At 34.1% G+C, this 21,038-nt stretch overlaps 1 protein-coding gene across 1 annotated transcript in view; it reads left to right on the forward strand.

The window, feature by feature from the left end:
- The window catches only part of LOC108775218 (Down syndrome cell adhesion molecule homolog), a 66,965-nt gene that overhangs the window by 39,804 nt on the left and 6,123 nt on the right, over window positions 1-21,038 (forward strand). Inside the window, exon 3 of the mRNA XM_018541521.1 lies at window positions 1,880-2,090. Coding sequence (XP_018397023.1) covers window positions 1,880-2,090 — 211 coding nt within the window. The remainder of the gene's footprint in view (window positions 1-1,879; window positions 2,091-21,038) is intronic.

Below are 21,038 nucleotides of genomic sequence, written 5' to 3' on the forward strand. Positions count from 1 at the left end.
AGAGAGAGAGAGAGAGAGAGAGAGAGAGAGAGAGAGAGAGAGAGAACAATACTATAAAACACAAAACTTTGTTTTGAATGCAGGCATTAAAACAAAAGTAGACAGATTACCGAGTATTAAATAAATCATTGAATGAATTGGTATATACATACAATATTTGAGTTTACAGACATAAGGTTAATTAATTAAAATTATCTTTCTCCATTGTTATTTTTGCATAAATAAATGCTTGGATAAAACGAGAATTAATCAGTTAACGATACGGTTTTCGGTTTAGCCATTGGTAAATAAATATTACAGCACAAATACAGTTTAACGAATACGATTTTTGCGAAATTGCATATGAATCATAGACGAACTTTTCGTACAGTTTGCAGACTAATATAACCTGTTAAAGTAACAAAAACCATTGAAATTATTAAAGCGCCAAATTCATCAGTACGATCCAATTTCCAACACGTGAGGAAATTACATAGGTTATGAATATTATTACGACTTCGAATTATCGATCAGATTTCTGTTCTAATTAACGGTTTCAAGAACTTCTCAGCATTATTCAGACTTGGTTGTCACTTTATATCTCGTCTATAATGTTTGATCGTTTCACCATTATTATGTCGATATAACGACATAATTCTAGCGATTAATACTTTGTGTTCGCTATACTGTCAGATATTTTATTATAACACAATTTTAATAGTGTAGTTTAATAAACAATTTAGCGGTATATTACGGCTAAAATTATACATGTATAATGTATATCATGCGAGCCTATTCATTTTCATTTCTGTTTCATAATTTCTAATAGAAGCTAAGTGAACAAATTTGCTGCGCCTATTCGTCTATAAATAATTGTAGAGTACGAGAATCGTCGTTGCGCCGAGATTGTAGACATACATCACGGGGTTATATAGCATTAAACAAAGACATGAAGTATTCCAGCTGCGGCGAATCTACTGCACTCGTAAATTTCTTGGGGCTAGGAAAAGGGAGAGTATAAAGTTTTATCGTCCAATCTTACGAGCAACAGGGCGTTAGGAGCAGTGATAGTTAGCAATACGCACAGCGCTCGGTAACTCAAGATTTCTGCATTTAGATTGTAGAAACCGACATATTTTTGTCAGCCTTTTCTTAACTATATGGATTTATGATGAAAACACTTATAGTTACTGCAATTCTCTTTTTACTTGATATAAATAAATATGAAATGTAATATTTGATTAATAAGTTAATATAATACTTATATTTGAAAATCGAAAAACTAGAGGTATGTAAAAATAGATATTATATCGTATTTTCACTGAAAATGGCTTGAAGACGAACTGAAACGTCTGGATTGTCATATATTTTTTAAATTAAAATAAAAATAGTTTTGTAACTCCATAAAGAAAGCAAATAAATAAATAATCTATAGGATCTTCGCGATTTATTAGTGTGAAAATAATATATTTTTAAGAAAATAGCTATTATTTAATATTATTAAGTAGTTACATTTTACAAACAATTGGAGTTTACTTGAGTCAATGAAGTTAACTGCAAACGTTTTGACTCTGGAGTCTGGATCTGAATCATCAAGTGCAAACATGTACGCATTGTAATTGTTTGTGAATTATATCTTATCGCCTTATAAATATATTATTTAAGCACATATATTCATATGGACAATTTACTTATATTTAATATATATTTTTAAATAAACATGAACTCTCTCTCTCTCTCTTCTCTCTCTCTCTCTCTCAATTTTGTGCCCTAACTACACTTGAGTCTTATTTGTCCTTTACATTCTTTGCTTGACCTTAAAAGCAATTAATTTAAATATTGATTATATTATTATTATATGTATATAGTATGTATATAAATGAATATTTAATTGCCTCAGGTTTCGTGGGTGAGACATCGTGACATTCACTTGCTGACAGTCGGCACTTACACTTATACGAGCGATCAACGTTTCGAGGCAATGCATAAATTCCATACAGAAGAATGGATTCTTAGAATACGATATCCGCAGCGAAAGGATTCTGGTATCTACGAGTGCCAAATATCCACGACTCCACCCATCGGTCATCCTGTTCGTCTGACTATAGTTGGTGAGTCGTAATTGCTGTATAGTCATAACGAGCGATAATTCTAGCTTTAATAGAGATGCATGAGAATTTGCATCGTAATTCAGCCGTTATCCGTTCTACCTTGGTAAATACAGCGATTCATTCATTGCTAAAGTACATTTTGAATTATGTTTCGTTTACATAAAGTTGCCAGTCGTGTTAAATATTCTGTTAATCATTTTTTTTATAATGAACGTTGACTAAATATTGACTATATCAGACAGTAAAATTTAACAGTAGATAAAAAATTCTAAGAATAAAAAAGAAAGATATTATACAATATATTAAATTATCTGAGATTTTTCTCTTCTTTTTCACTTGCGAAGAAAATCCGTTTTAATTTACTTTAAATAATTTAAGCAATCGATATTCTCTAATTCTCGTCAAACGACTAAAATATCTTTAAAATAATTTGGAATATCTAATTATACGACTAGAAATGTCTTTATTATATAACTTGAAATAGATTTAGAAAGAGAAGATTGAAATTGTGATCTAGAAATTAAATTACGTAATGAATGCTTATATTATTGATAAAGATTTAACCGCGAATAGTCATTTAAACGTCACGATTCAATCGGAAATTCACGTTCAATTCTACGTAAAAATCTTACGATTTACTACAGTATTCATCGAATACATCACGACGATCGCCACGAGTTTTCGAGAGCCAACTACGTTTGAATAATTTAAAGAACGTGTAAGTTGGGAAAAATTCAAGGAAAAAACGTGGAATGTTCTCATAACTTTTCCCTTAAAACTTCGCTGGTCATTTTAAGTATTGAGTAGAAGTAAGAAACCCTTTGCAAAAGTTACAAGCTAGTGGGCCTCGTGGGAATCGCCAGACGATCGAAAGAATCATAAATCAATGCGAGGAAGTTACTTCGAGGAAATATTATTAGCGACGCGTGTAGCAGACGAACATTGTCCTCAAGTTTATAAGATCGAGAAATCGCACATGCGTGACATAAAAAATGAAATTATCTCAATTTGCAAAAAAATCAAGGAATGCACGAAATATTTTTTTAATAAGATATACAAAAGGAATGTACTTACAATATACAACGTAAATTAATTTCTTGAATAAAATCTTTAGAAAATTCAAAAATATTAAAATTTACATCCTTTAAACAGTTTAACAAGTTTTATTTTATATTCTTTACTTGAAATGTATAATATATGATCTATATACATACAAGTGAAGAAGTACCAGCAGAAAGTACCATCATTGATCCGAATCAACGGAGATCAAGATTCGCGTCTCGCACAAACAAATCGAACAACGAATGTTTCTTCCGTGACGTCTATATCTTCTCGATAAGTATCGACAAATCTTCTGAAATTTTCGGTCAACAGAGTATCCTTTCTTCGATTCATCAAATCTCGAGTTAGAGAAAGCTTATCGCAATTGGTCTTCGAGGGTGAAGGTTAATATTGTTAAAGGATGGTCATTTCGCGAACACGAATTACGAACGTGGCCAATTATCGCGAAGCTAATGAAGCCTTTTCTTGAAGGAAAGAGGGGCCTAAGAAAGAAAAATCGACAGCTACTCTACCAAGCTCGCGCTTTTTCTTGTTTTTGTACTATCCATCACACTGTCCCATTCTCTTCGTCTTACCTTTAGTTTCTTCTCTCTTTCTCTAACAATCCAGATCTGTCATTTTTTTGTTTCATTAAATTCCATACGTCTCCCAATTTCTCTCTGAAAGAAAATGTTTCTAATTTTTTCTGATTTCTCTTCGGTGGTATTTTATCATTTAATGTAGCGCGATAATGCTGATTTCACTCACAATCAGAGCATCAGAATTAAAAGTATAATAGTTAAACAAAAATACATATATATTTTTACATCTATTTTAATAACAATATTAATTTAAATGATTCTCGGGTAAACTAAAATGATTTTGTAAAATCTCTCATCTTTGCTTATAATAAAAGGGAAATTTCCTGAATTTTCTCTTTGAAAAGGTATTAATTTTACAATTTTAGTCGTCGTTTCCATTAGTTTTGAGAGAAAGGTGCTTAAAGATAATTTCAAGGTAGCCAGAGGTGAATGATTACCCAATTACCCACACTTGTTCTCACTGCGTAAATGCATAGGTGTTGGGTGCGCAGAACAGGTATATGTAATATATAATAGCGACAGGATAATCTGAAGTAACCCTATAAATTACGTCCAAGCAATTGATCGACGTAACGGTAAAGCTTCCTCTCCATCTTCGTCCATTTAATAAAGACGCTGAAAGTAACGCGAAGCGGATCGAAAAACAATAGTCGACCTTTCAGCGGCATTCTTGGCACGCGATGCCCGTGAAATTGTGACGACAAATTGAGCCTTCTCAGGAGCGAAAGATTTTTCTTCAGGGTTGCGCCCTTTCGTCGTTTCGCTTTCAACCATGATCCGCATCGATTGCCTGAAAAGAGAAAGATCTTGCCCTCCATTTTCACGAAACTTAAACATTTCTTCGTCTTTCTTTCTCTATTCGTTTCCGGACCACGTCATTACTTTCCGCTATCGCGATTCATGCCGCCGAGGGCTTACATCGTTTGATTCGATTTTTGACTGGTTCGATATTTATCGTGAGAAGTGACGTGTAAAAATCGTTGAAATCGACGAATGCGACGGAAAATTCTAGGAAATTTTAAAGCAATACTACTTAAACACAGTCAAAATTGTATTATTTCTCATAAGACAATAGATTGTAATGCCGCGAATTTATTTCATCAATTTACAGAGATATTATTCTTTTATTATTACAACAAAATTTTTACTTTACTATAAAAAAAAAAAATAGGAGAGAATATTTTGTTATCTGTGTTTAAAACATTATTTCCTTGTTTTCAAAAACCTATTAAAAATCGATATTTAAAATTTAAAGGATACACTGCTTTTTCGATTGGTAATACCAGTTCCTTTCAATGTTTGTTATTCTATTTAAAAGGTATTATTTCCTTTAAAATTGTTTTTTTTAGAGATATATTGAAAATTGATATTAAAAAATTTAAACGATACTGTTTTTTTATTGGTATGTATATACCATTTATATTGGTATGTATATACCAATAAAAAAACAGTGTATCGTTTAAATTTAAATATATATATATATATATACATATTAAAAGCTGTAAATGTAAGCTGGAATCGCTTTAATCAGACGAGGGCAAAACAACACTTACTTTTTTTTTGATGATCTCTTTAACCATCGCTATATCATTACTTCTGTTATCGTTGACGATCGGTACGCTGCAGAAATTCTGTCATTTGCCTATACACAGGTAGAAAATGATTCGTTATGAATGCGAGTATTATGCCATTTGCTGACGTTATGGTCAAAAAGTTATTGTGGCTACCTTTTTCGCGGTAATATTTCTTTTATCTCGAGTTCGTTCGCTGGTATCTTTATTTTTCTCTATCTTGCGCTTTATTTCATCTAGGAAAGCAATAAAGGACGTGAAAGTTTTATCTTTTCATTTGCTTCTTTCCTTTTCTTTTTCTCTCTCCTTTTTTCCAGATCTGCCGACGTTTGATAACCAAACACATACGTCCCAAAACGAAGTACCACTAGTTAGAAGCGGCGCTCTCATTAAAACAGCTTAAATAATTTGTCAGATCGATAAATGAGTTTACATCCAGATCCGGTCTAGTTCTCATTAAGTCGTTGTTGAATATCTGGATCAAACGGATCGCGATGTTCATTTCACGAAAGAGCCAAAGAAGAGAAACGAGTATCGCTCCGTTCGCAATTTGTTCTCGTTACCTCGATTGAACAGTCGTCAACCTACGGCGAGTTCCACCGACAGACCGATGAATCATTTGCATCGAAAACCATCGCGACGTTTGTCTATCGTCGACACATTTGGGCCAGTAACGCGATCGTTTCCATCCTCTTTTGCTTTGGTATTCTCAATCGTTCGTAATCGATGCGATTCGTATCATACGATTTGAGTCAACTGAACGTCAAGCGAATCATCATTTGCGTATTACGATCTACTATTCTTGTAAAATGAGATTTCCGTTTCGTGTGTGTGAGGTTTTGTAATTAAATTTATTCTACATGTATTTTTCCTGCCCCACAGCATTTTTACAAAAGTCACTCACTGTATTGTAAAGTCTTGCGTTTAATTCTTTTTCCCCCATTGTGGAGTCTGAATTTAATTAAAGATACTGTGTTTTGCAATAAAAGAGTTCAACTACCGCGCGTTTTTTAGTTTCCGTTTGCTCTAGAAATAAAAATAACTCAAATGATTAGAGACGAAGAATACGTGAGAAGAAATGCGAGACAAAATCAATTGCGGTTAAATGCGGAAACGAAATAACGTTGAGAGATATTCCTCAAAATTCCCACAATTTCGAAAGCAAAATTTCGAAAATTCCACAAAACAATTCTTCGTGAACGATATATCGGACGTTGTCCTCGATTTCAACTGTTATCAAAGTTTCGACGTTGCGTCCTTTCTCCCTTGGCACCGGTAAAGCAATATAGCCTTTTCACTCGTGAATCAATTTCGCAGCCGTCACGTACTCGGTCAAGTCGTTTCTCATTGACGTTAGCTGTAGTAAAAGAAAAAGGAATCTCGAAAGGAAGTGAAGGAAAAGAGGCATCGCGAGACGGGTGGGCAGTTCGTAGTTTCCGTTTGTCGCAAACGTGCGTGGAAAGTTAAACTATGCACATGCAGCATAACGAATTTACGTTACCTCTAGCGCAGCGTGCGGAAGTTCTTAACCATTACCGAGTAGCCCGGCTAGTCGGAACATTAGGCAGCTAATTAGCGTTCACTAATTAGTTCTAACACGAATGCCTAAATTAATGTCCCATCGGCCGAAGTCGCGCTTAATAGTGCACAACATGATGATATCACACAGAAATAGAAAGATTATTATTACATATATCGGGGTTTTTCAACTGACGTGTTGCGGCGAAACGGTCGCAAAGGGTTTTTAAGTGCACTAAATTGGCAATTGTAGAGAAAATAATAAGAAGCGAAAAATTTAGAAATAAGTAAAAAGAAAACGGGAAGCGCGAAGTAAGGAATTTTTTTAAATTGTGAAAATTATTTATAAATTATATTGTGTTTACTTTTATTTTAATCAAAGTATAATATCACTATAAAATTACTTTTTATAATTAAAAGATAAAAAAATAAAAATTTTCGCAAACAACTTTACTTTTCATATATTGTATATACTTCTGAATATCACGTTGGCGGTATCTGAAGAGTTATGCACTAAAACATACTTCTAATGATATATCTCAAGAAATTTGGCTTTAATGTACCGCAAATTAATAAGATACAAACATTTTTATTTAAAAAATTAAGTTCATCAAAAAAGGAAAACCTACTTTTCGACTTAACAAAAAATTATTAACTAATGGCAAAAAAACTCTTAGAAAGATGATCGAATAATTTTTGTCACATACACACACTTCACTTTTTTGTTTTACAATTTCAAAAAAACTACAATTTTTTATTTGTGATTATTTTGATATCCTATAAAATTATATAATAATAAGTTCGAAATAATCCATCAAAGTGACATAAAATAAAAATAAATAAAAACGCTTTCTTCTTTAAACATCGATCACTAAAACTGTCTTAACTCTAAATGTTTTCTGTAGATAAGTCTGTTTTATTTACACAACTCAATATGTATCATTCTTGTGGAAGGATATTTTGTAGAAAGAAGTATCTTCTTGGAAACACTTTCTTAAGAAGGATACTAATGCTATTTGGCGAATGGATTGTGAAGTTAAGTTAGTTTACTTTTGATGATTGATAGGGTAATCTTCAACTAACTCATTCATGGTAATAACTTGAAAATCACATTTTGTGAGATGTATCACTTTTAAAATAAAGGAACAATATTATCATTGTTTACATGCTCTTTTTTGTGTGATATAAATTTATAATATGTATAATAAGAGCTTCAATCTTAATAAAATTCTATCTATAGCGTTATAAATTAAATTAAAAGAATATTAAATATATTTTAAAAATAATAAATGTGCAGTATCTAAATCTAAATTAATCAAAGGGGAGGGGGGGAATAGCGATCATTTTTCCGCGGAATCTGAAACATTTATCGAGTATGTTCGCTACGTTGGCGCGATGAAAAATTAAACATATTAAACTCATCATATAATTCCAGCAAGTGATATTAATAACTGTGTAACGCACAGTAATAATCGGGTATATTTCTTTACTTCGTCATACAACAATTGGGTTCTTGGACGATGAGAGACGACCTATCGTTGTGTGTTCATACACTTATTACGAGTAAGTGCTAGAAATTGTGGTGTGAATGCACGTGTAGGTTCTTTGAAAGTTAAAGAAGCACCCGCAAATCCATTAAACGCAAATTTATCCGGCCACGTCCATTAAGAAACGCGATTACCACGATCATCATGAAGCGCTGCCGTGTGAAACTCTACTATAGAAGTAAACGCAGTTATCCTCGCGTCGTGCCGTAGCGCATTTACATTTTGGCGAATGGTACGCCCTTCGGATGAAGAAAACTTGTTAACGAAAAAGATGATCAAACGACCACCAAGTTGGGAGAAGCTGTGTATAAGATCCATTAATTGGAATTACACGTAGTAATAAACGCGCGTAATTTATCTAGCTTAAACGAGCGCTCGTACATAAGGTCTCGTCGAGTATTCAATTTGATAAGCGAGCACTCAGTTTAGTTTATGTGCGTCTCAGAAACTTTGTTCCGCTACCCAGCGAATTAATGCCGTCCACGCCGGTCGGCAATGCAAATATGACCAGTGGCTTGTCTGTGACGTAGTGTATTCAATTTGTCAGAGTTTTGGGACGTTCCGACGTTCGCGTAACCGTCCGTGAGTCAAACTACTGTTAGAAATCCTTCGTGCACACAGGTCTAGGGTGGAACCTTGTGCAAATCATACGACAGGATTAGGAAGTGAAATACACGAGTGGATGATTCCTAGAGAAAACTGGATCAAGATAATCTCCTATGGAGATCTGTACTCGAACAGCAGATGCACAGAGAAAACGGATGGCGATCGCAAGTGTATTGGGGAATCAACTGCCTGTTTTCGGACACCTTGAAATTTCCAGAAGAGAGACGTTTCCAAAATTTAGATAACGCTATGAGTAATGCAGACACGCTAGTGCAATACAAAGATACAGTATTTCTTGTCCAAGATCAATGACAATATCGTTTGTTAACTCTTAAACGCCACACTATGGAAAACTGCACACTTGAGTAAGACATACCAATCCAATTCAATTACTCGTTTATAACTTTCATAAAAAAAACAATTTTTTTCAATCAAAACACCAGATATTAAAGGACATGATGGTACATAAGCAAATATCGTTATTATGTGTATATCGTTATTAATTCTCTGACATGAAAACTTTAAAAGCATCATTGATGTTTTGATTGTAAATTATTATAGCTTTGATAAGTATGTCAGAACTTTTTCAGACGTTTATATAGTCCAGAACAATTAAAAATGCTTTGTTTCTCCCCTCGCTGACGGAAGAATTAAAATTCCACGTTGCACCGTCGGAAGATTAATAAAAAAATTACAATGGAAAAAGTATTAAAAAGGCATTGAAAAAAGAAAGTCTGGTAATCGTAAAGGCGTTTAAGAATTAATTAGCCTCGTAAAACGCGTTGTTATATTGATACATTAATTATAATAAAATGAGATGGGACTCATATTTCACAACTCATATTTCTGTAAAAATAGTCGCTCTGGTTTTCCTTTCAATGAGACAATCGTCAGCTTCGTGGCAGTTCGTGCTAGTTTGTCAGCATTCTCACGATTTATTCTTGGTAAGAGATATAAACGCTCGGAATATTGTCCTCGTACGCGCGGTTTTCCGCGAGATGCGCTTTATCTCAATTTCGTCATTTGGAACGAGCGCTTTGATTGGCGCGCGTAACGTAATTTTTGTCACGATAGTAAAATTATGTTAATAGAATTTTTGCGGTTTACGTTACTTTCTGCGCCGCGGTGTCAAGCTTTAATACTTTAATCCTGGACGTTGTACTCCGCACGCGGACACTCCATGCCGCGCGATTGAAAGCGCTTTAGCGTTTTGCCGCGTATAAGCCGCGTGATTTCGTTACACTTTCTCATAAATATTAATAAGGAGCTTGACAGGTTGCCAGGCGCGAATTTTGCGAGAGAATACGCGCATAGTTAAATACATATACGTTACAGAAAAGGACGTTATAATGCAAAACGTCATAGTTCCGTTTCATTATCGATTAAATTTGCGTTAGAGCGTGATTAACGTCAATAAATATTTTGTTCCAGCTAGAATTTCAAATGAGCAGCAGCTTGTCGCGTTAATGCATGTTTAAGCGGTAATTAATGCGCAATGAAAAATACGCTCCTTCCTACGCTGTGTAACGTTATAAAATATTCACTGGTAGTTTCACGGGGTTAAAAGAATCGTTATATGAACCGCCGCGCCGCGCCGCGCCGCGTTCGTATCGCGCACACATCGAACACGATGTCGGCCGTATTTTGCACTCGCAAAAATAGCACAGTGCACTTAAACAACGGGCCGTAATTACAATGCCATGCTAGTAAGAGCCGAGTATTGTTATCACGATGATCCGGTCGGCCTATACTTTATAATTACACGCCCCCTCGGCACGAGCTCGCCGAGAGTGCGGCTGACCTATAGTCATCGAAATTAAAGGTTTCGCGTTTTCAGCGGCGCCTCGTTAATTCGTCACGATGACGGTTTCGTGCGGCATATTACTAATAAATCGTCCGACGCGAGAGGTACCCATCCTGCTTTCGTTGGCTTTCGCGAAGTCAAATCGACAACGGTGACGACGTGTGTGATTGCGAAATAAAGGTGAGCGCGGGGTACAATCAAAAGCCGCGATTTAATTGCTTGCGCATCGCGGTATCGGCATCCGCGTCGCCAACCGCGACCGCCTGAACATCACTCTTTTTTTTCCGATTTACAAGTTCGAAACTAATTAAAAGTTGACTACTAGTGATTCCGTCGGCCGTATAGCTAGTAATTTCTTTCGCCGAGTGCATCCGCGTTTACTCTCACTTTATTGACAATTCCCATTACAGCCACACTTTTTTTCGTTGCTACGCAACGTAGCCAACATGGTCCAGCTTGTTTCACCGAGTCAACTTGAGTTTTGTTAATTCAGATTTTGCCTTCATCAAACAGTTAGATTCAATCACCGAGCTAGTTCTCGTAAGTTCTCACGATGTTCACTTCCAGGCTCTTTAGAGGCTACAGTTGGAGTTACCGATAATAACAGCTTTTAACGACAGCGGGGTGGGACAGGGAGATTCCTCAATCGTTACATACATATACATATATAGATAGAGACCAATTTCCAGGAAACATTGTTTAATCCTGTTCTACGTCTTGAACTGTATGTACATTCAAATGCAGATATGGCAAGAATATTACGATACGTAGGATTGGGAAAACAAGCGTGAATATTCACATTACAATAGTTATAACTGTATTATTACTAGACAATAAACACAAATGACCGCGATACTTACGAGAAAGCAAAATCTATTTTTGAAATTACAGACAAAGTAATCTGTTAGTTTTTACAACGACGAATTGCATTTCATATACACAAATTACAGTAGATTCAATAAACGTTATATTTTAAAGATGAAGGTTAAAATTTATAGAAATAATATTGCCTTTGTTGCCAAATGGATTTCTTATATTTATGTTCCAAATGTTTACGGAATATCAGATTTCTATTTTAACTTCCGAGAAATCATACCACTGTAACAGCACACTGTAATAACAAAAGCTTACAACGCAATTGAAAAGAAATCGAAAATATGTTATTTTGGTATAAAATCGGAGCACAATTTCTGAAAGTTTTCAATCTGATCTTCGATAATTCCTTTATATATTTATATTCGATAGTTAGGTTGATGTATACATTCTTAAAGCAAATTTAAAATCTCTGCAAAATATAGTCAATCGTATTGTGTAAACAAAAACAAACTTGTATTATTTAAAAAATTGAAAATAATATCTTTTAAATATCTCTAATATAAAGAGATAAGGGCAATGAGCGAATAATTTTGTTAAAATCTTTAAATTAATCTAATATATTGCGAAGAATATCACGTAATTATGGCGTTTCGTCCCGGCTTCCACTACTGGACTCATCAGTAAGGCATTGTAGTGGAAGCCTACCTTATACGCCTGAGAAAGTTACTTAGTTGAGATTCTATCTTACGCGTATCAAAGCACTTGCGAGAATTTTGCGAATATCTATAGACCTCTGATGACGGGTCGACGTAGTAATATTCTTCTTACGTTTAGTAAATATTCTTCTTACGTTTAGTTTTACGTAGTAATATTCTTTTAAATATTGTTAAAATTTTTGTCTGTATTAAAACTTTATATACAATATAACCGCCGTGTTGATGTAACGAAACGGTACATTCGATTTCAATTTCTCAAGAACCTTCATGTTATGATAAAATAGTCGCGGCCAAATCTATAAGCCGTAAATCGCATCCCATGTAGGGAGAAATTCATCCCCACGTAATAACGACGTTGAACTATTTCGAATATCCCGAGGGCGGAAATATATCACCACTCGAAAACTATTTGGCAGCGATGTGTGACTACAGTGATAGTGTTCATGACACATCCATTGCGCTTAACGACAACGTAATTTCTATACTCTAACAATGATATCTTCCACTCTGATATCTTTAGTTTGCTCGTTTTGCTGGGAATACTGCCGTGTCATTTCTTTGTATCAAAGAATTTTATTTAATGTTATCAAATTTAATAAGATTTCAATTAATCCTGATTATATCTCGTATGTATATATATAATAATATTAAAAAAGTTCATATCCTTTGAAATAAAAACATCTATTCAAACGTTTAAGAGTTGCAGAAGATTGTTTAATTCATCTAGTAACTAAAAATAAATTCTAATTATAGTTTCTTGAGAAGACCGATAAATTAAATTCGATACTATCTCCAATAACGATCAGAGGTTTTAGCCAATCGTATCGGTTATCTTTACGCGTATAATCGGGCGATTGCTAGGGAAGCATTGCTTAATCCAGTTTCGATAATCCTCTCATCGTCGCTCGTAGACGGGTAGACGTTTCCTAGAAAATAGAACAGGATTAACAGTTGCGGACGGAGATGGTGTCCGCACGGCCGGAATAAAGTTTCGTTAGCTCAATATGGCGCCGAATGATTTCCGATCCTGGCCGGTGGCCAAGCTTCTTCCGGTCGGTTTAGCTGAAATAAAGGATGTCATATTGAGAATTTGAGGAAAGTAATGCCCGGCCGGCCGTGCTGGACACCATTGTAAGCCGTGCGCGGATTGCCGGAGTCTGCCCGCGGCCTGGAAAATGCAGGATTATCGCGGACGATAAAACCGGTATGTTCGCGGTGGGGGATAACGCTTTCCCAGCTAGGTTTGTTAGCTGATCGCGGTTTCAAAATAACCGCGAGCTTTTATCGAACGTTTCCGTCGGGATTGTTTTCGCGGTTCAAGGGGGCGAGGTATATCGCATATGAAACATATTGCCCGATCAGTTCCATTGCTCGTTTGGTTTGCCCGAGTAAATTGCCGATAAAGACGTTCGTAAAAAGACTCGTTCATGGACGCTATGATGCACAAATGCGATTCCTGAAGCCGCATGTTTCTCCAATCGATTAATATGTATCTAATAAAAGTTTCTCTTCTAAAATTGAGTTAAATACGAATAAGATCGTGGATTTGAAACCCTTAAATTAATAAACGATATTAATATCTGTAACGATCAACTAATGAAACTGAGGGATAAAACAAATCATGGAAGAAATCAAATTATAAAAGTAATATTTTTCATAATAAATTATTTACAGTGTTTTTTAAGATGTTAATAGCGTCGTAATTAAATCGACGATCAATTTAATTGTTATATTATTATTATTATTTCAGCTTTGGTTTATAATTGCGTTTCAAGTCTGATAATAAACGACTCGTAATTCAACGTATTTAAAACTTACATGTAATAAATTTACATATAAAAATTAATATTACTTATAGTAACAAGATCTTTATCGTTCTTTCCTTACTTATTTGATCTATTCATATAGCGTTCTAAAGATTAATTTATTATCAAATTATAAATTTTCTAACGATTTGAAAACGATTAAAATTGCTCGTTACACGAAAGTCATCTGTCAAACAATATGCTTTCTCTCAGAGAGTACAATGATCTGTAGTTGCTCCATTCTCGCCACGAGATAACACGATCGTTCTCGAGTCGAATTGGCAGCTACGAAAGTAATTAGAATTCCTAATGGTCGCAAGTACGCTTAAGTAAGTGCCAGTAACAACGCATTATTAGGGTATAGATACTCGAGCAGCTTTTCTCCGGGGGCCGAAACTTGGGGTAGGTACTCTAGCTAAGAATCTCGCCATTACCGTCGCCTTTTGTGTAAATGGCTCTTGTTCGGTAGTTCAACCGTAGTTCCCTTATGGGCGTGGCGGAATCGCTTGCCACGAGGAGTATCGTAATGCAGGTGGGCATCCTGGTTCATGCTCGAGAATGCGTTCTGATCGCGTTAGTATCCAACGGCTAAGGCGGAAGTGCCGAGCTATCTCATCGCCGATAAGACATTAATCCATAAAATATTGTACGTGTTTAGGATAACGGCTGAGACGTTGACCATTACGAACATTGTATAAAGATGCACGTCTCCCGTGTAATGTATGGATGGACGTATCGCGCGCGAATGGTTCGATAACATGCAATGCAATATCACATGGATGCTATAAAATCTGCATGCATAAAGCTGACATATTCGATAACCGATTCTTTTCATAGCACTGATTTAAAAAGGAGAAAAAAAAAGAGGGAAAGGGAAAAGTAACAAAAATATATTCTCTTTTGTTAAAAATATTAATAAGTAATGCAGTAAATTACTTTTAGTGCTATAGTCTGACTGCCTATCCATCCGTCCGATTACCTATCTGCAAGATTTCTCAGAAATGATTTAACTTTTTCAAATACTATTATATTTTGATACTTCGAATTTCTTCTTCCAAGTTAGTTACAAGTTTTTCGTTGTATTACTTAAAAGAAAAAGTAATACTTGCCAAGAGTGTGCTCCTCCGATTTTAATCAGTTTACGTTGATTTTAATCAGAATACGTTTTTATTTAGATAAAAATAAGGGGCACTTTTTTATATGTATATACATGTCCATTCGCATTTATAATAATTTAAATAGAAAAAAATGTTTGAAATAAAAGTTGGATGGTTTTAAGAGTACTCAATAATTATAATTTATAAGAATTTAAAAAAATTTGTTGTTGCAATAAAAAATTTTTTAATTAAATAAATTTTTAAAATTTATTATTGTAAAGTACTCTTGTAAAACAATTCAACTTTTATCTCAAACATTTTTTTATCTCTTATAGTTTTAGCGACATTCGCTTCAAAATATAATAATCGATTTTTTAAGGGGTATTTTACCATTTAAATAAATACATATATTTAATAAAATACATATATTTCTAAAAAAGAAAAAACAAAGCTCATAAAAATCAGAGGGGCGTATTCGATAACTCTGTTAGTTACATCCGTTACAAAGGGTTTATATCGATATAAATACAAATGTTTACTATACAGGACAAATGAATATAGTTACAAATTTATTTTAATAGTTGATATATTTGTAATGTCTTGCTATTGAACTAATATTTTACAATATTTTATTCCGATATTAATTATGCATATTAATTATGCACATATGCGTATATAATTAAAAATTAAAAATGTACAAGTGTTTTTTTCCAAAGAACTTTCTGAAAAATATTGCATGTTAAAGGGGCCCTCGAGTTACATTCACCACCTGTCATATCGTCATAACCGCACGAAATGTCAGCTCTGTGATTAGCGAAATCTAATTGCGATTAATTTAAAAACTATTATAGCCTCGATATTTTTATATTAAAATTTTCATCATAAAATTATCTCAAAAATACGTTTTTAATAAGAATATAATAAAATTAACATATATGTATATAATATAATATGTATGTATATTGTATATAATAATATATAGATTTATAAGAGATATTTAACATTATAAAATGCGTGATATCTTAACAATTTGCCTTTTTAAAAAAAGGAAACAGAAGGTGCCAAGTGTGCGTGTTCGCCTCACAAAACACTGTTACATGTATTATTACAGAATATAAAAAATGAAATGAAATCTTTAAATTACGCCAATTATGAAAGGAATATATTTTCTTGCCACATATACATATAACATACACTTTATTTCAAAAAATAAAAGTACAAAAAACTTAGCGCTGCTAGACCACAAAATATACAATAATAAGTTGGTTATTAAATAATACCGAATAAGAGAGAATAATAATAAAAAGATTTAAAAAAAAATGCAGTATTAACATGCAGATTATCAAGAGATACAGCATATATAGTGTCTCATGCCATGTAACGCACAGCATGAGATTATGATATTTTTGTATAGAATAAGTATAAATACATGTACACAAAAAATTAAGGATATAGGATTAAGTATACGTGAGTGAGTTATGTTAATTTAAAAATAAACATTAAACTACATTTATTTCTTTTATGTAACATTCACTTATTATATTTTGAGGTCTAGCAGCGCCAAGTTTTTTGTACTTTTACTTGTTAAAATTTTGTTGAGTAAGGAAAATACAACGGAGTTTCAACACGGGAAAAGAATTTTATTTCTTAAAATTTACCTTGAAAATATAGTAATACGGTACGATACAATATTTTAAAGATTTTTACCATACACTTCAGTAAAATTAATCAAACTTACTTTATATTGTTTTATTAATGAATATGAGAGATTTACATAAAAATTCTTCGAAATATAATATTGTCACGATTACCATAATGATTTTCAGGGTAAATTTTAAGAAATAATTCTTTCCGTGAAAAAGAAAACACGATATAAATACAAATGTTACTATAGTATAATCTCCTGAGCGATTATTCACTTCACCGCGTTCAAACCACGATATATTATTCTCTTATCGTCGTTTCACCCTTCCGTGAATGACACGTTTATCGGTCGTGATCTCCGTGCGATATTCCGTCGGTGGCGCACTGGCGAGTGATGCGCAATCAGTATGACACGACGTTGGATATGCACGCATGTCGTGCACACACGCACTGGTATACACTGTACTTATATCCCAGACAGCGTGACGCGCGATGGTACCCGACACAGTGGTCGATGTTCGTACAGACTCCATCGATCGACGCATTTGGAAGCAATTAATTTCTATCGGCAATGGCGCGAATGGAAGATCATTATCGATGTAGGAATGCCCGTGTTGGCCACGAACGGACAGACGGGCGGACCCAATGGTAACTCTCGCTCCTGACGATATAGCACATAACGTATGGGACCCATAGAGTTCGTGTTACTGGGATCGTTCGCTACCAGGCTTTCTCTCACTTGCTACACTCTCTCTCTCTCTCTCTCTCTCTCTCTCTCTTCGTGCCCTCAGCAGTAATACATTCAGCGGTTGCACACAACCGTGCCGGACTTGTCCCGTCGTTAACTTATCCCCGATACCGTCAGCTGCGTATGTCTGTCAAGTTAATGTCCCTGATCACTACGAACGTATGGACACCGATCTCGAGTGGCGTTACGAAAAATAGGCCTCCCCGACTGCGTTCCTGAAATATACAGTCGCTTCGATACAATGACGTGATTTATTGAACGGATCCTTTTTACACTAGTGGAGAACATTAATATTGAAGGAAATGAGCGCGAGAATGATCATATTGTTCATATAGCAATTGATATGCGCGCCTTATTTATTGAAAGTAACCGTAAGTTTAATGTGTAAGCAAACTAAATAAATGACAAAATTAAGCAAAAACGTGAAGTTTTGACATCCCTTTCAAATTACTTTTTTTTTTTTTGCATTTCAAAACTCTTTTCAAAACTCAAGAACTCTTTAAAGAAAAGGAAGAGCTCTATTAATTATATCAAAATTTTGAGAATGAGATGTCAATTTCACAGAGATGATATCATGCATGAATTGAAGGATGTGCGAGCTGCATGTTTATTTCCAAGTCACGGAACATACAGCAAGCGTCTTTTTTTAACAAATATCAAAGAGTAACAAGCCATCTGGTAACGATACAAAGGCGATGGTAGTATCGAACGACCTGCAATTTTCTTTCGGGAGAAAAAGTTCGCGTCTTCTACCCGAACGTATTTCGTAGAGGTAGCTTCGATTTACTATCTTCCATGCTTGTTAGACTTTTTTGCGGCCAACACGGCGAAGTGGTGATTCAATTGCGGACGAAGTCGCGGTCGGGCCACGTACGCGGTCCACCCTCGATTTATTTTACTGGCTCTCCATCCAAGGGTGCAGCAGGGTGGTGATCGATCAAAGATAAAGGATCGATGGTTCGGTTAAAGACGTAACAGCTGGTTCGATTTTCACCTTCCTCTAAAATTTAAGAATACTTTACTTCACGCTGTCAGGAAGAATAAAGGGGTGTCAAGTTGTATCTCGAAGATCTTTAATTAGAGATTTTATAACAAAGTTTGGCCACAAACAATTTTATCAAAATCCAGCAAAAAAAAAGTATACTTATACATATGTACATACATATACTATTTCATTCTAACTGAACTGTCTCACACACACACACACACAATATAATCTTAATTAATTAAAGTTATAAATGGAGACAGTATAAATTAAAGTGAGATATAGTACAGAGAGTTTAAAAAGGTTAAATCCAAACTTATATAACGTTAATGAGATCGAGTAAGTGAAGAAAGTTCATATAAATTTATATGCGAAAATGCTTTATTGAAAAGTTATAAACGTTCAAAGATTATTTTTATTAATTAAATTAAGTGATAGTTACAATAAGTAACATTTGAAGATAGATTTGGTGAATTTTTCCGGACATTCTTTCCAGACTGTATATACAGAAAAGAAGAATATACAAGGTATATTAAATACGCTAAAAGATTTTAAGGGGTAATTCCTCCTCATACACAAATTCGAGATGAAAACATATGTCCGAAATGGCTTAGTTTCAAAGATATAGGATGTCAAGGTTGAAGAACAAATTTTATTTTCTTTTGAAAACTACTTAAAACTTCGTTTAAATCTTAGTTTCATCAAAATAACTCAAATGGTTTATCAAAATAATTCGAAATTCTTAAAAAAAATAAATTTTTTATTCCTTGAATCTTTGAAACTAAGCCGTTTCTAGGATACATGATTATATGAAAATTTCGTCTTGAATTTAGGTGAGGAATCAGCCCTTAAAATCTTTTAGGGTACTTAATAAACACCCTGTATATCTTTCTCGTAAAATTTTAACAAAATCGTTCGTGGGCAGACTCTGTTAGAGAGTCTTCATCTTAAACTTAAGAGCACTCTCGGCGTCAAGTATAAGATATATCTTTTGCATAACGCTTTATGAATATATTTGCGTCGGTAAACCGGAGAGACGCGACAATCGACTGCACATTCTTTGCATCTGGTTAGCAAAGAAAATTGAAAATAACATTTGGTGATTGTACTGAGAAATGATATTATTATATAACATATTATGTTATAACATAATTTGATATTATATACTAATTAAATATTGTCAAATATTTGTTTCATTTGTAGTACTTAAACTGTAATACTTATATCTCGATTATTTGCGATCGTAAATTGACAACTAAGTAAATATAAATAAAAATGTTTTGTTGGTTTGCTAGTATTTCATTTTGTATACATATATATATATAATACATCAAAGAATGAAGATTGACAAACGAATTCCCGACGCAGCGGGTCCGTTATTTCAATTGAACGATTGTCGAAGTAATTGATCGTTCCTCTTAGCAACTACCATTGGCAAAGAACGTCGTTGAATTCTCGAGATACTTGCAGTACATCGTAAAACGAACGACGTCGTGCGTGTCTCTTCGTGGAATGTTCGTGAGGAGAAGTCGTTCAGGGATGTCCGAGAAGGAAATGAAGTTCCTTCGCTTGTAGAAGGCTGACTAGAGTGGACTATGTCCACTAACGAAAGTCAACGGATTGTAGCGGACATATAATTGAACGTTGAGAACTATGGAACATTGTAAGATCTTAATTTCGGTGTGACATCGTTAGCGTTGCAAAAACGTCCTCACTTGCGGCTAACGACAAACTCCTCGTGTTCTCGTTAACATCGTATCTTAACGATGCCTGTGCTCTCTGACTTCCAAGCGGTGAAATCGGGGAGAGTGCATGCTCTTTGAGAACCCGTAATTTTCAATGATATGCTGACCAAGCCCTGCACAAGTAATATACTGAAGAGAAATTACGCCCCGTAATCATCGTTGGTGAACCTATAAATTTAGTATAATTATTTTTTTCATTTAAATTAAAAAATGCAAAGCGAATTTTTTATGTGAATAAGTTAGTCTCTATTAAAATGGATCTATCTTGGAAAATATGCGCGAAAAAAAGCTCAATAGTATTTGTTTTAAGTTACAAAATTAAGATTTTTCTCGAAAGTAATACGAATGAAAAGAAAGGAAGCACAATTTTGCTGAAATATATCTAAAAATTAAACTACGTAAGTAAAGATCTGAAAATAACTTTGCTGAAACATCAAAATAATTGTGTAGGACGCTCAAATATAATGAGTAATGCACTGTAAAAAGTTCTTATATTTTAGTAACTAGCTTGAGCATTTTACATAATTATTTTAATTAGTTTAATAAAGTTATTTTTAGATCCATAGCTAAATTTTTAAATATCTTAACAAAACGTTTCTTTTATGCAATCTGGCAAATGTATAACGTTGCATATATATATAACGATTGTACGAACAATTTTATTTAACGATGCCCTACGTGTAAGCTCACAATTTGTGCGCGA

Source organism: Cyphomyrmex costatus, unplaced genomic scaffold, assembly GCF_001594065.2.
Source record: "Cyphomyrmex costatus isolate MS0001 unplaced genomic scaffold, Ccosl1.0 scaffold29, whole genome shotgun sequence".
Taxonomy (NCBI): domain Eukaryota; kingdom Metazoa; phylum Arthropoda; class Insecta; order Hymenoptera; family Formicidae; genus Cyphomyrmex; species Cyphomyrmex costatus.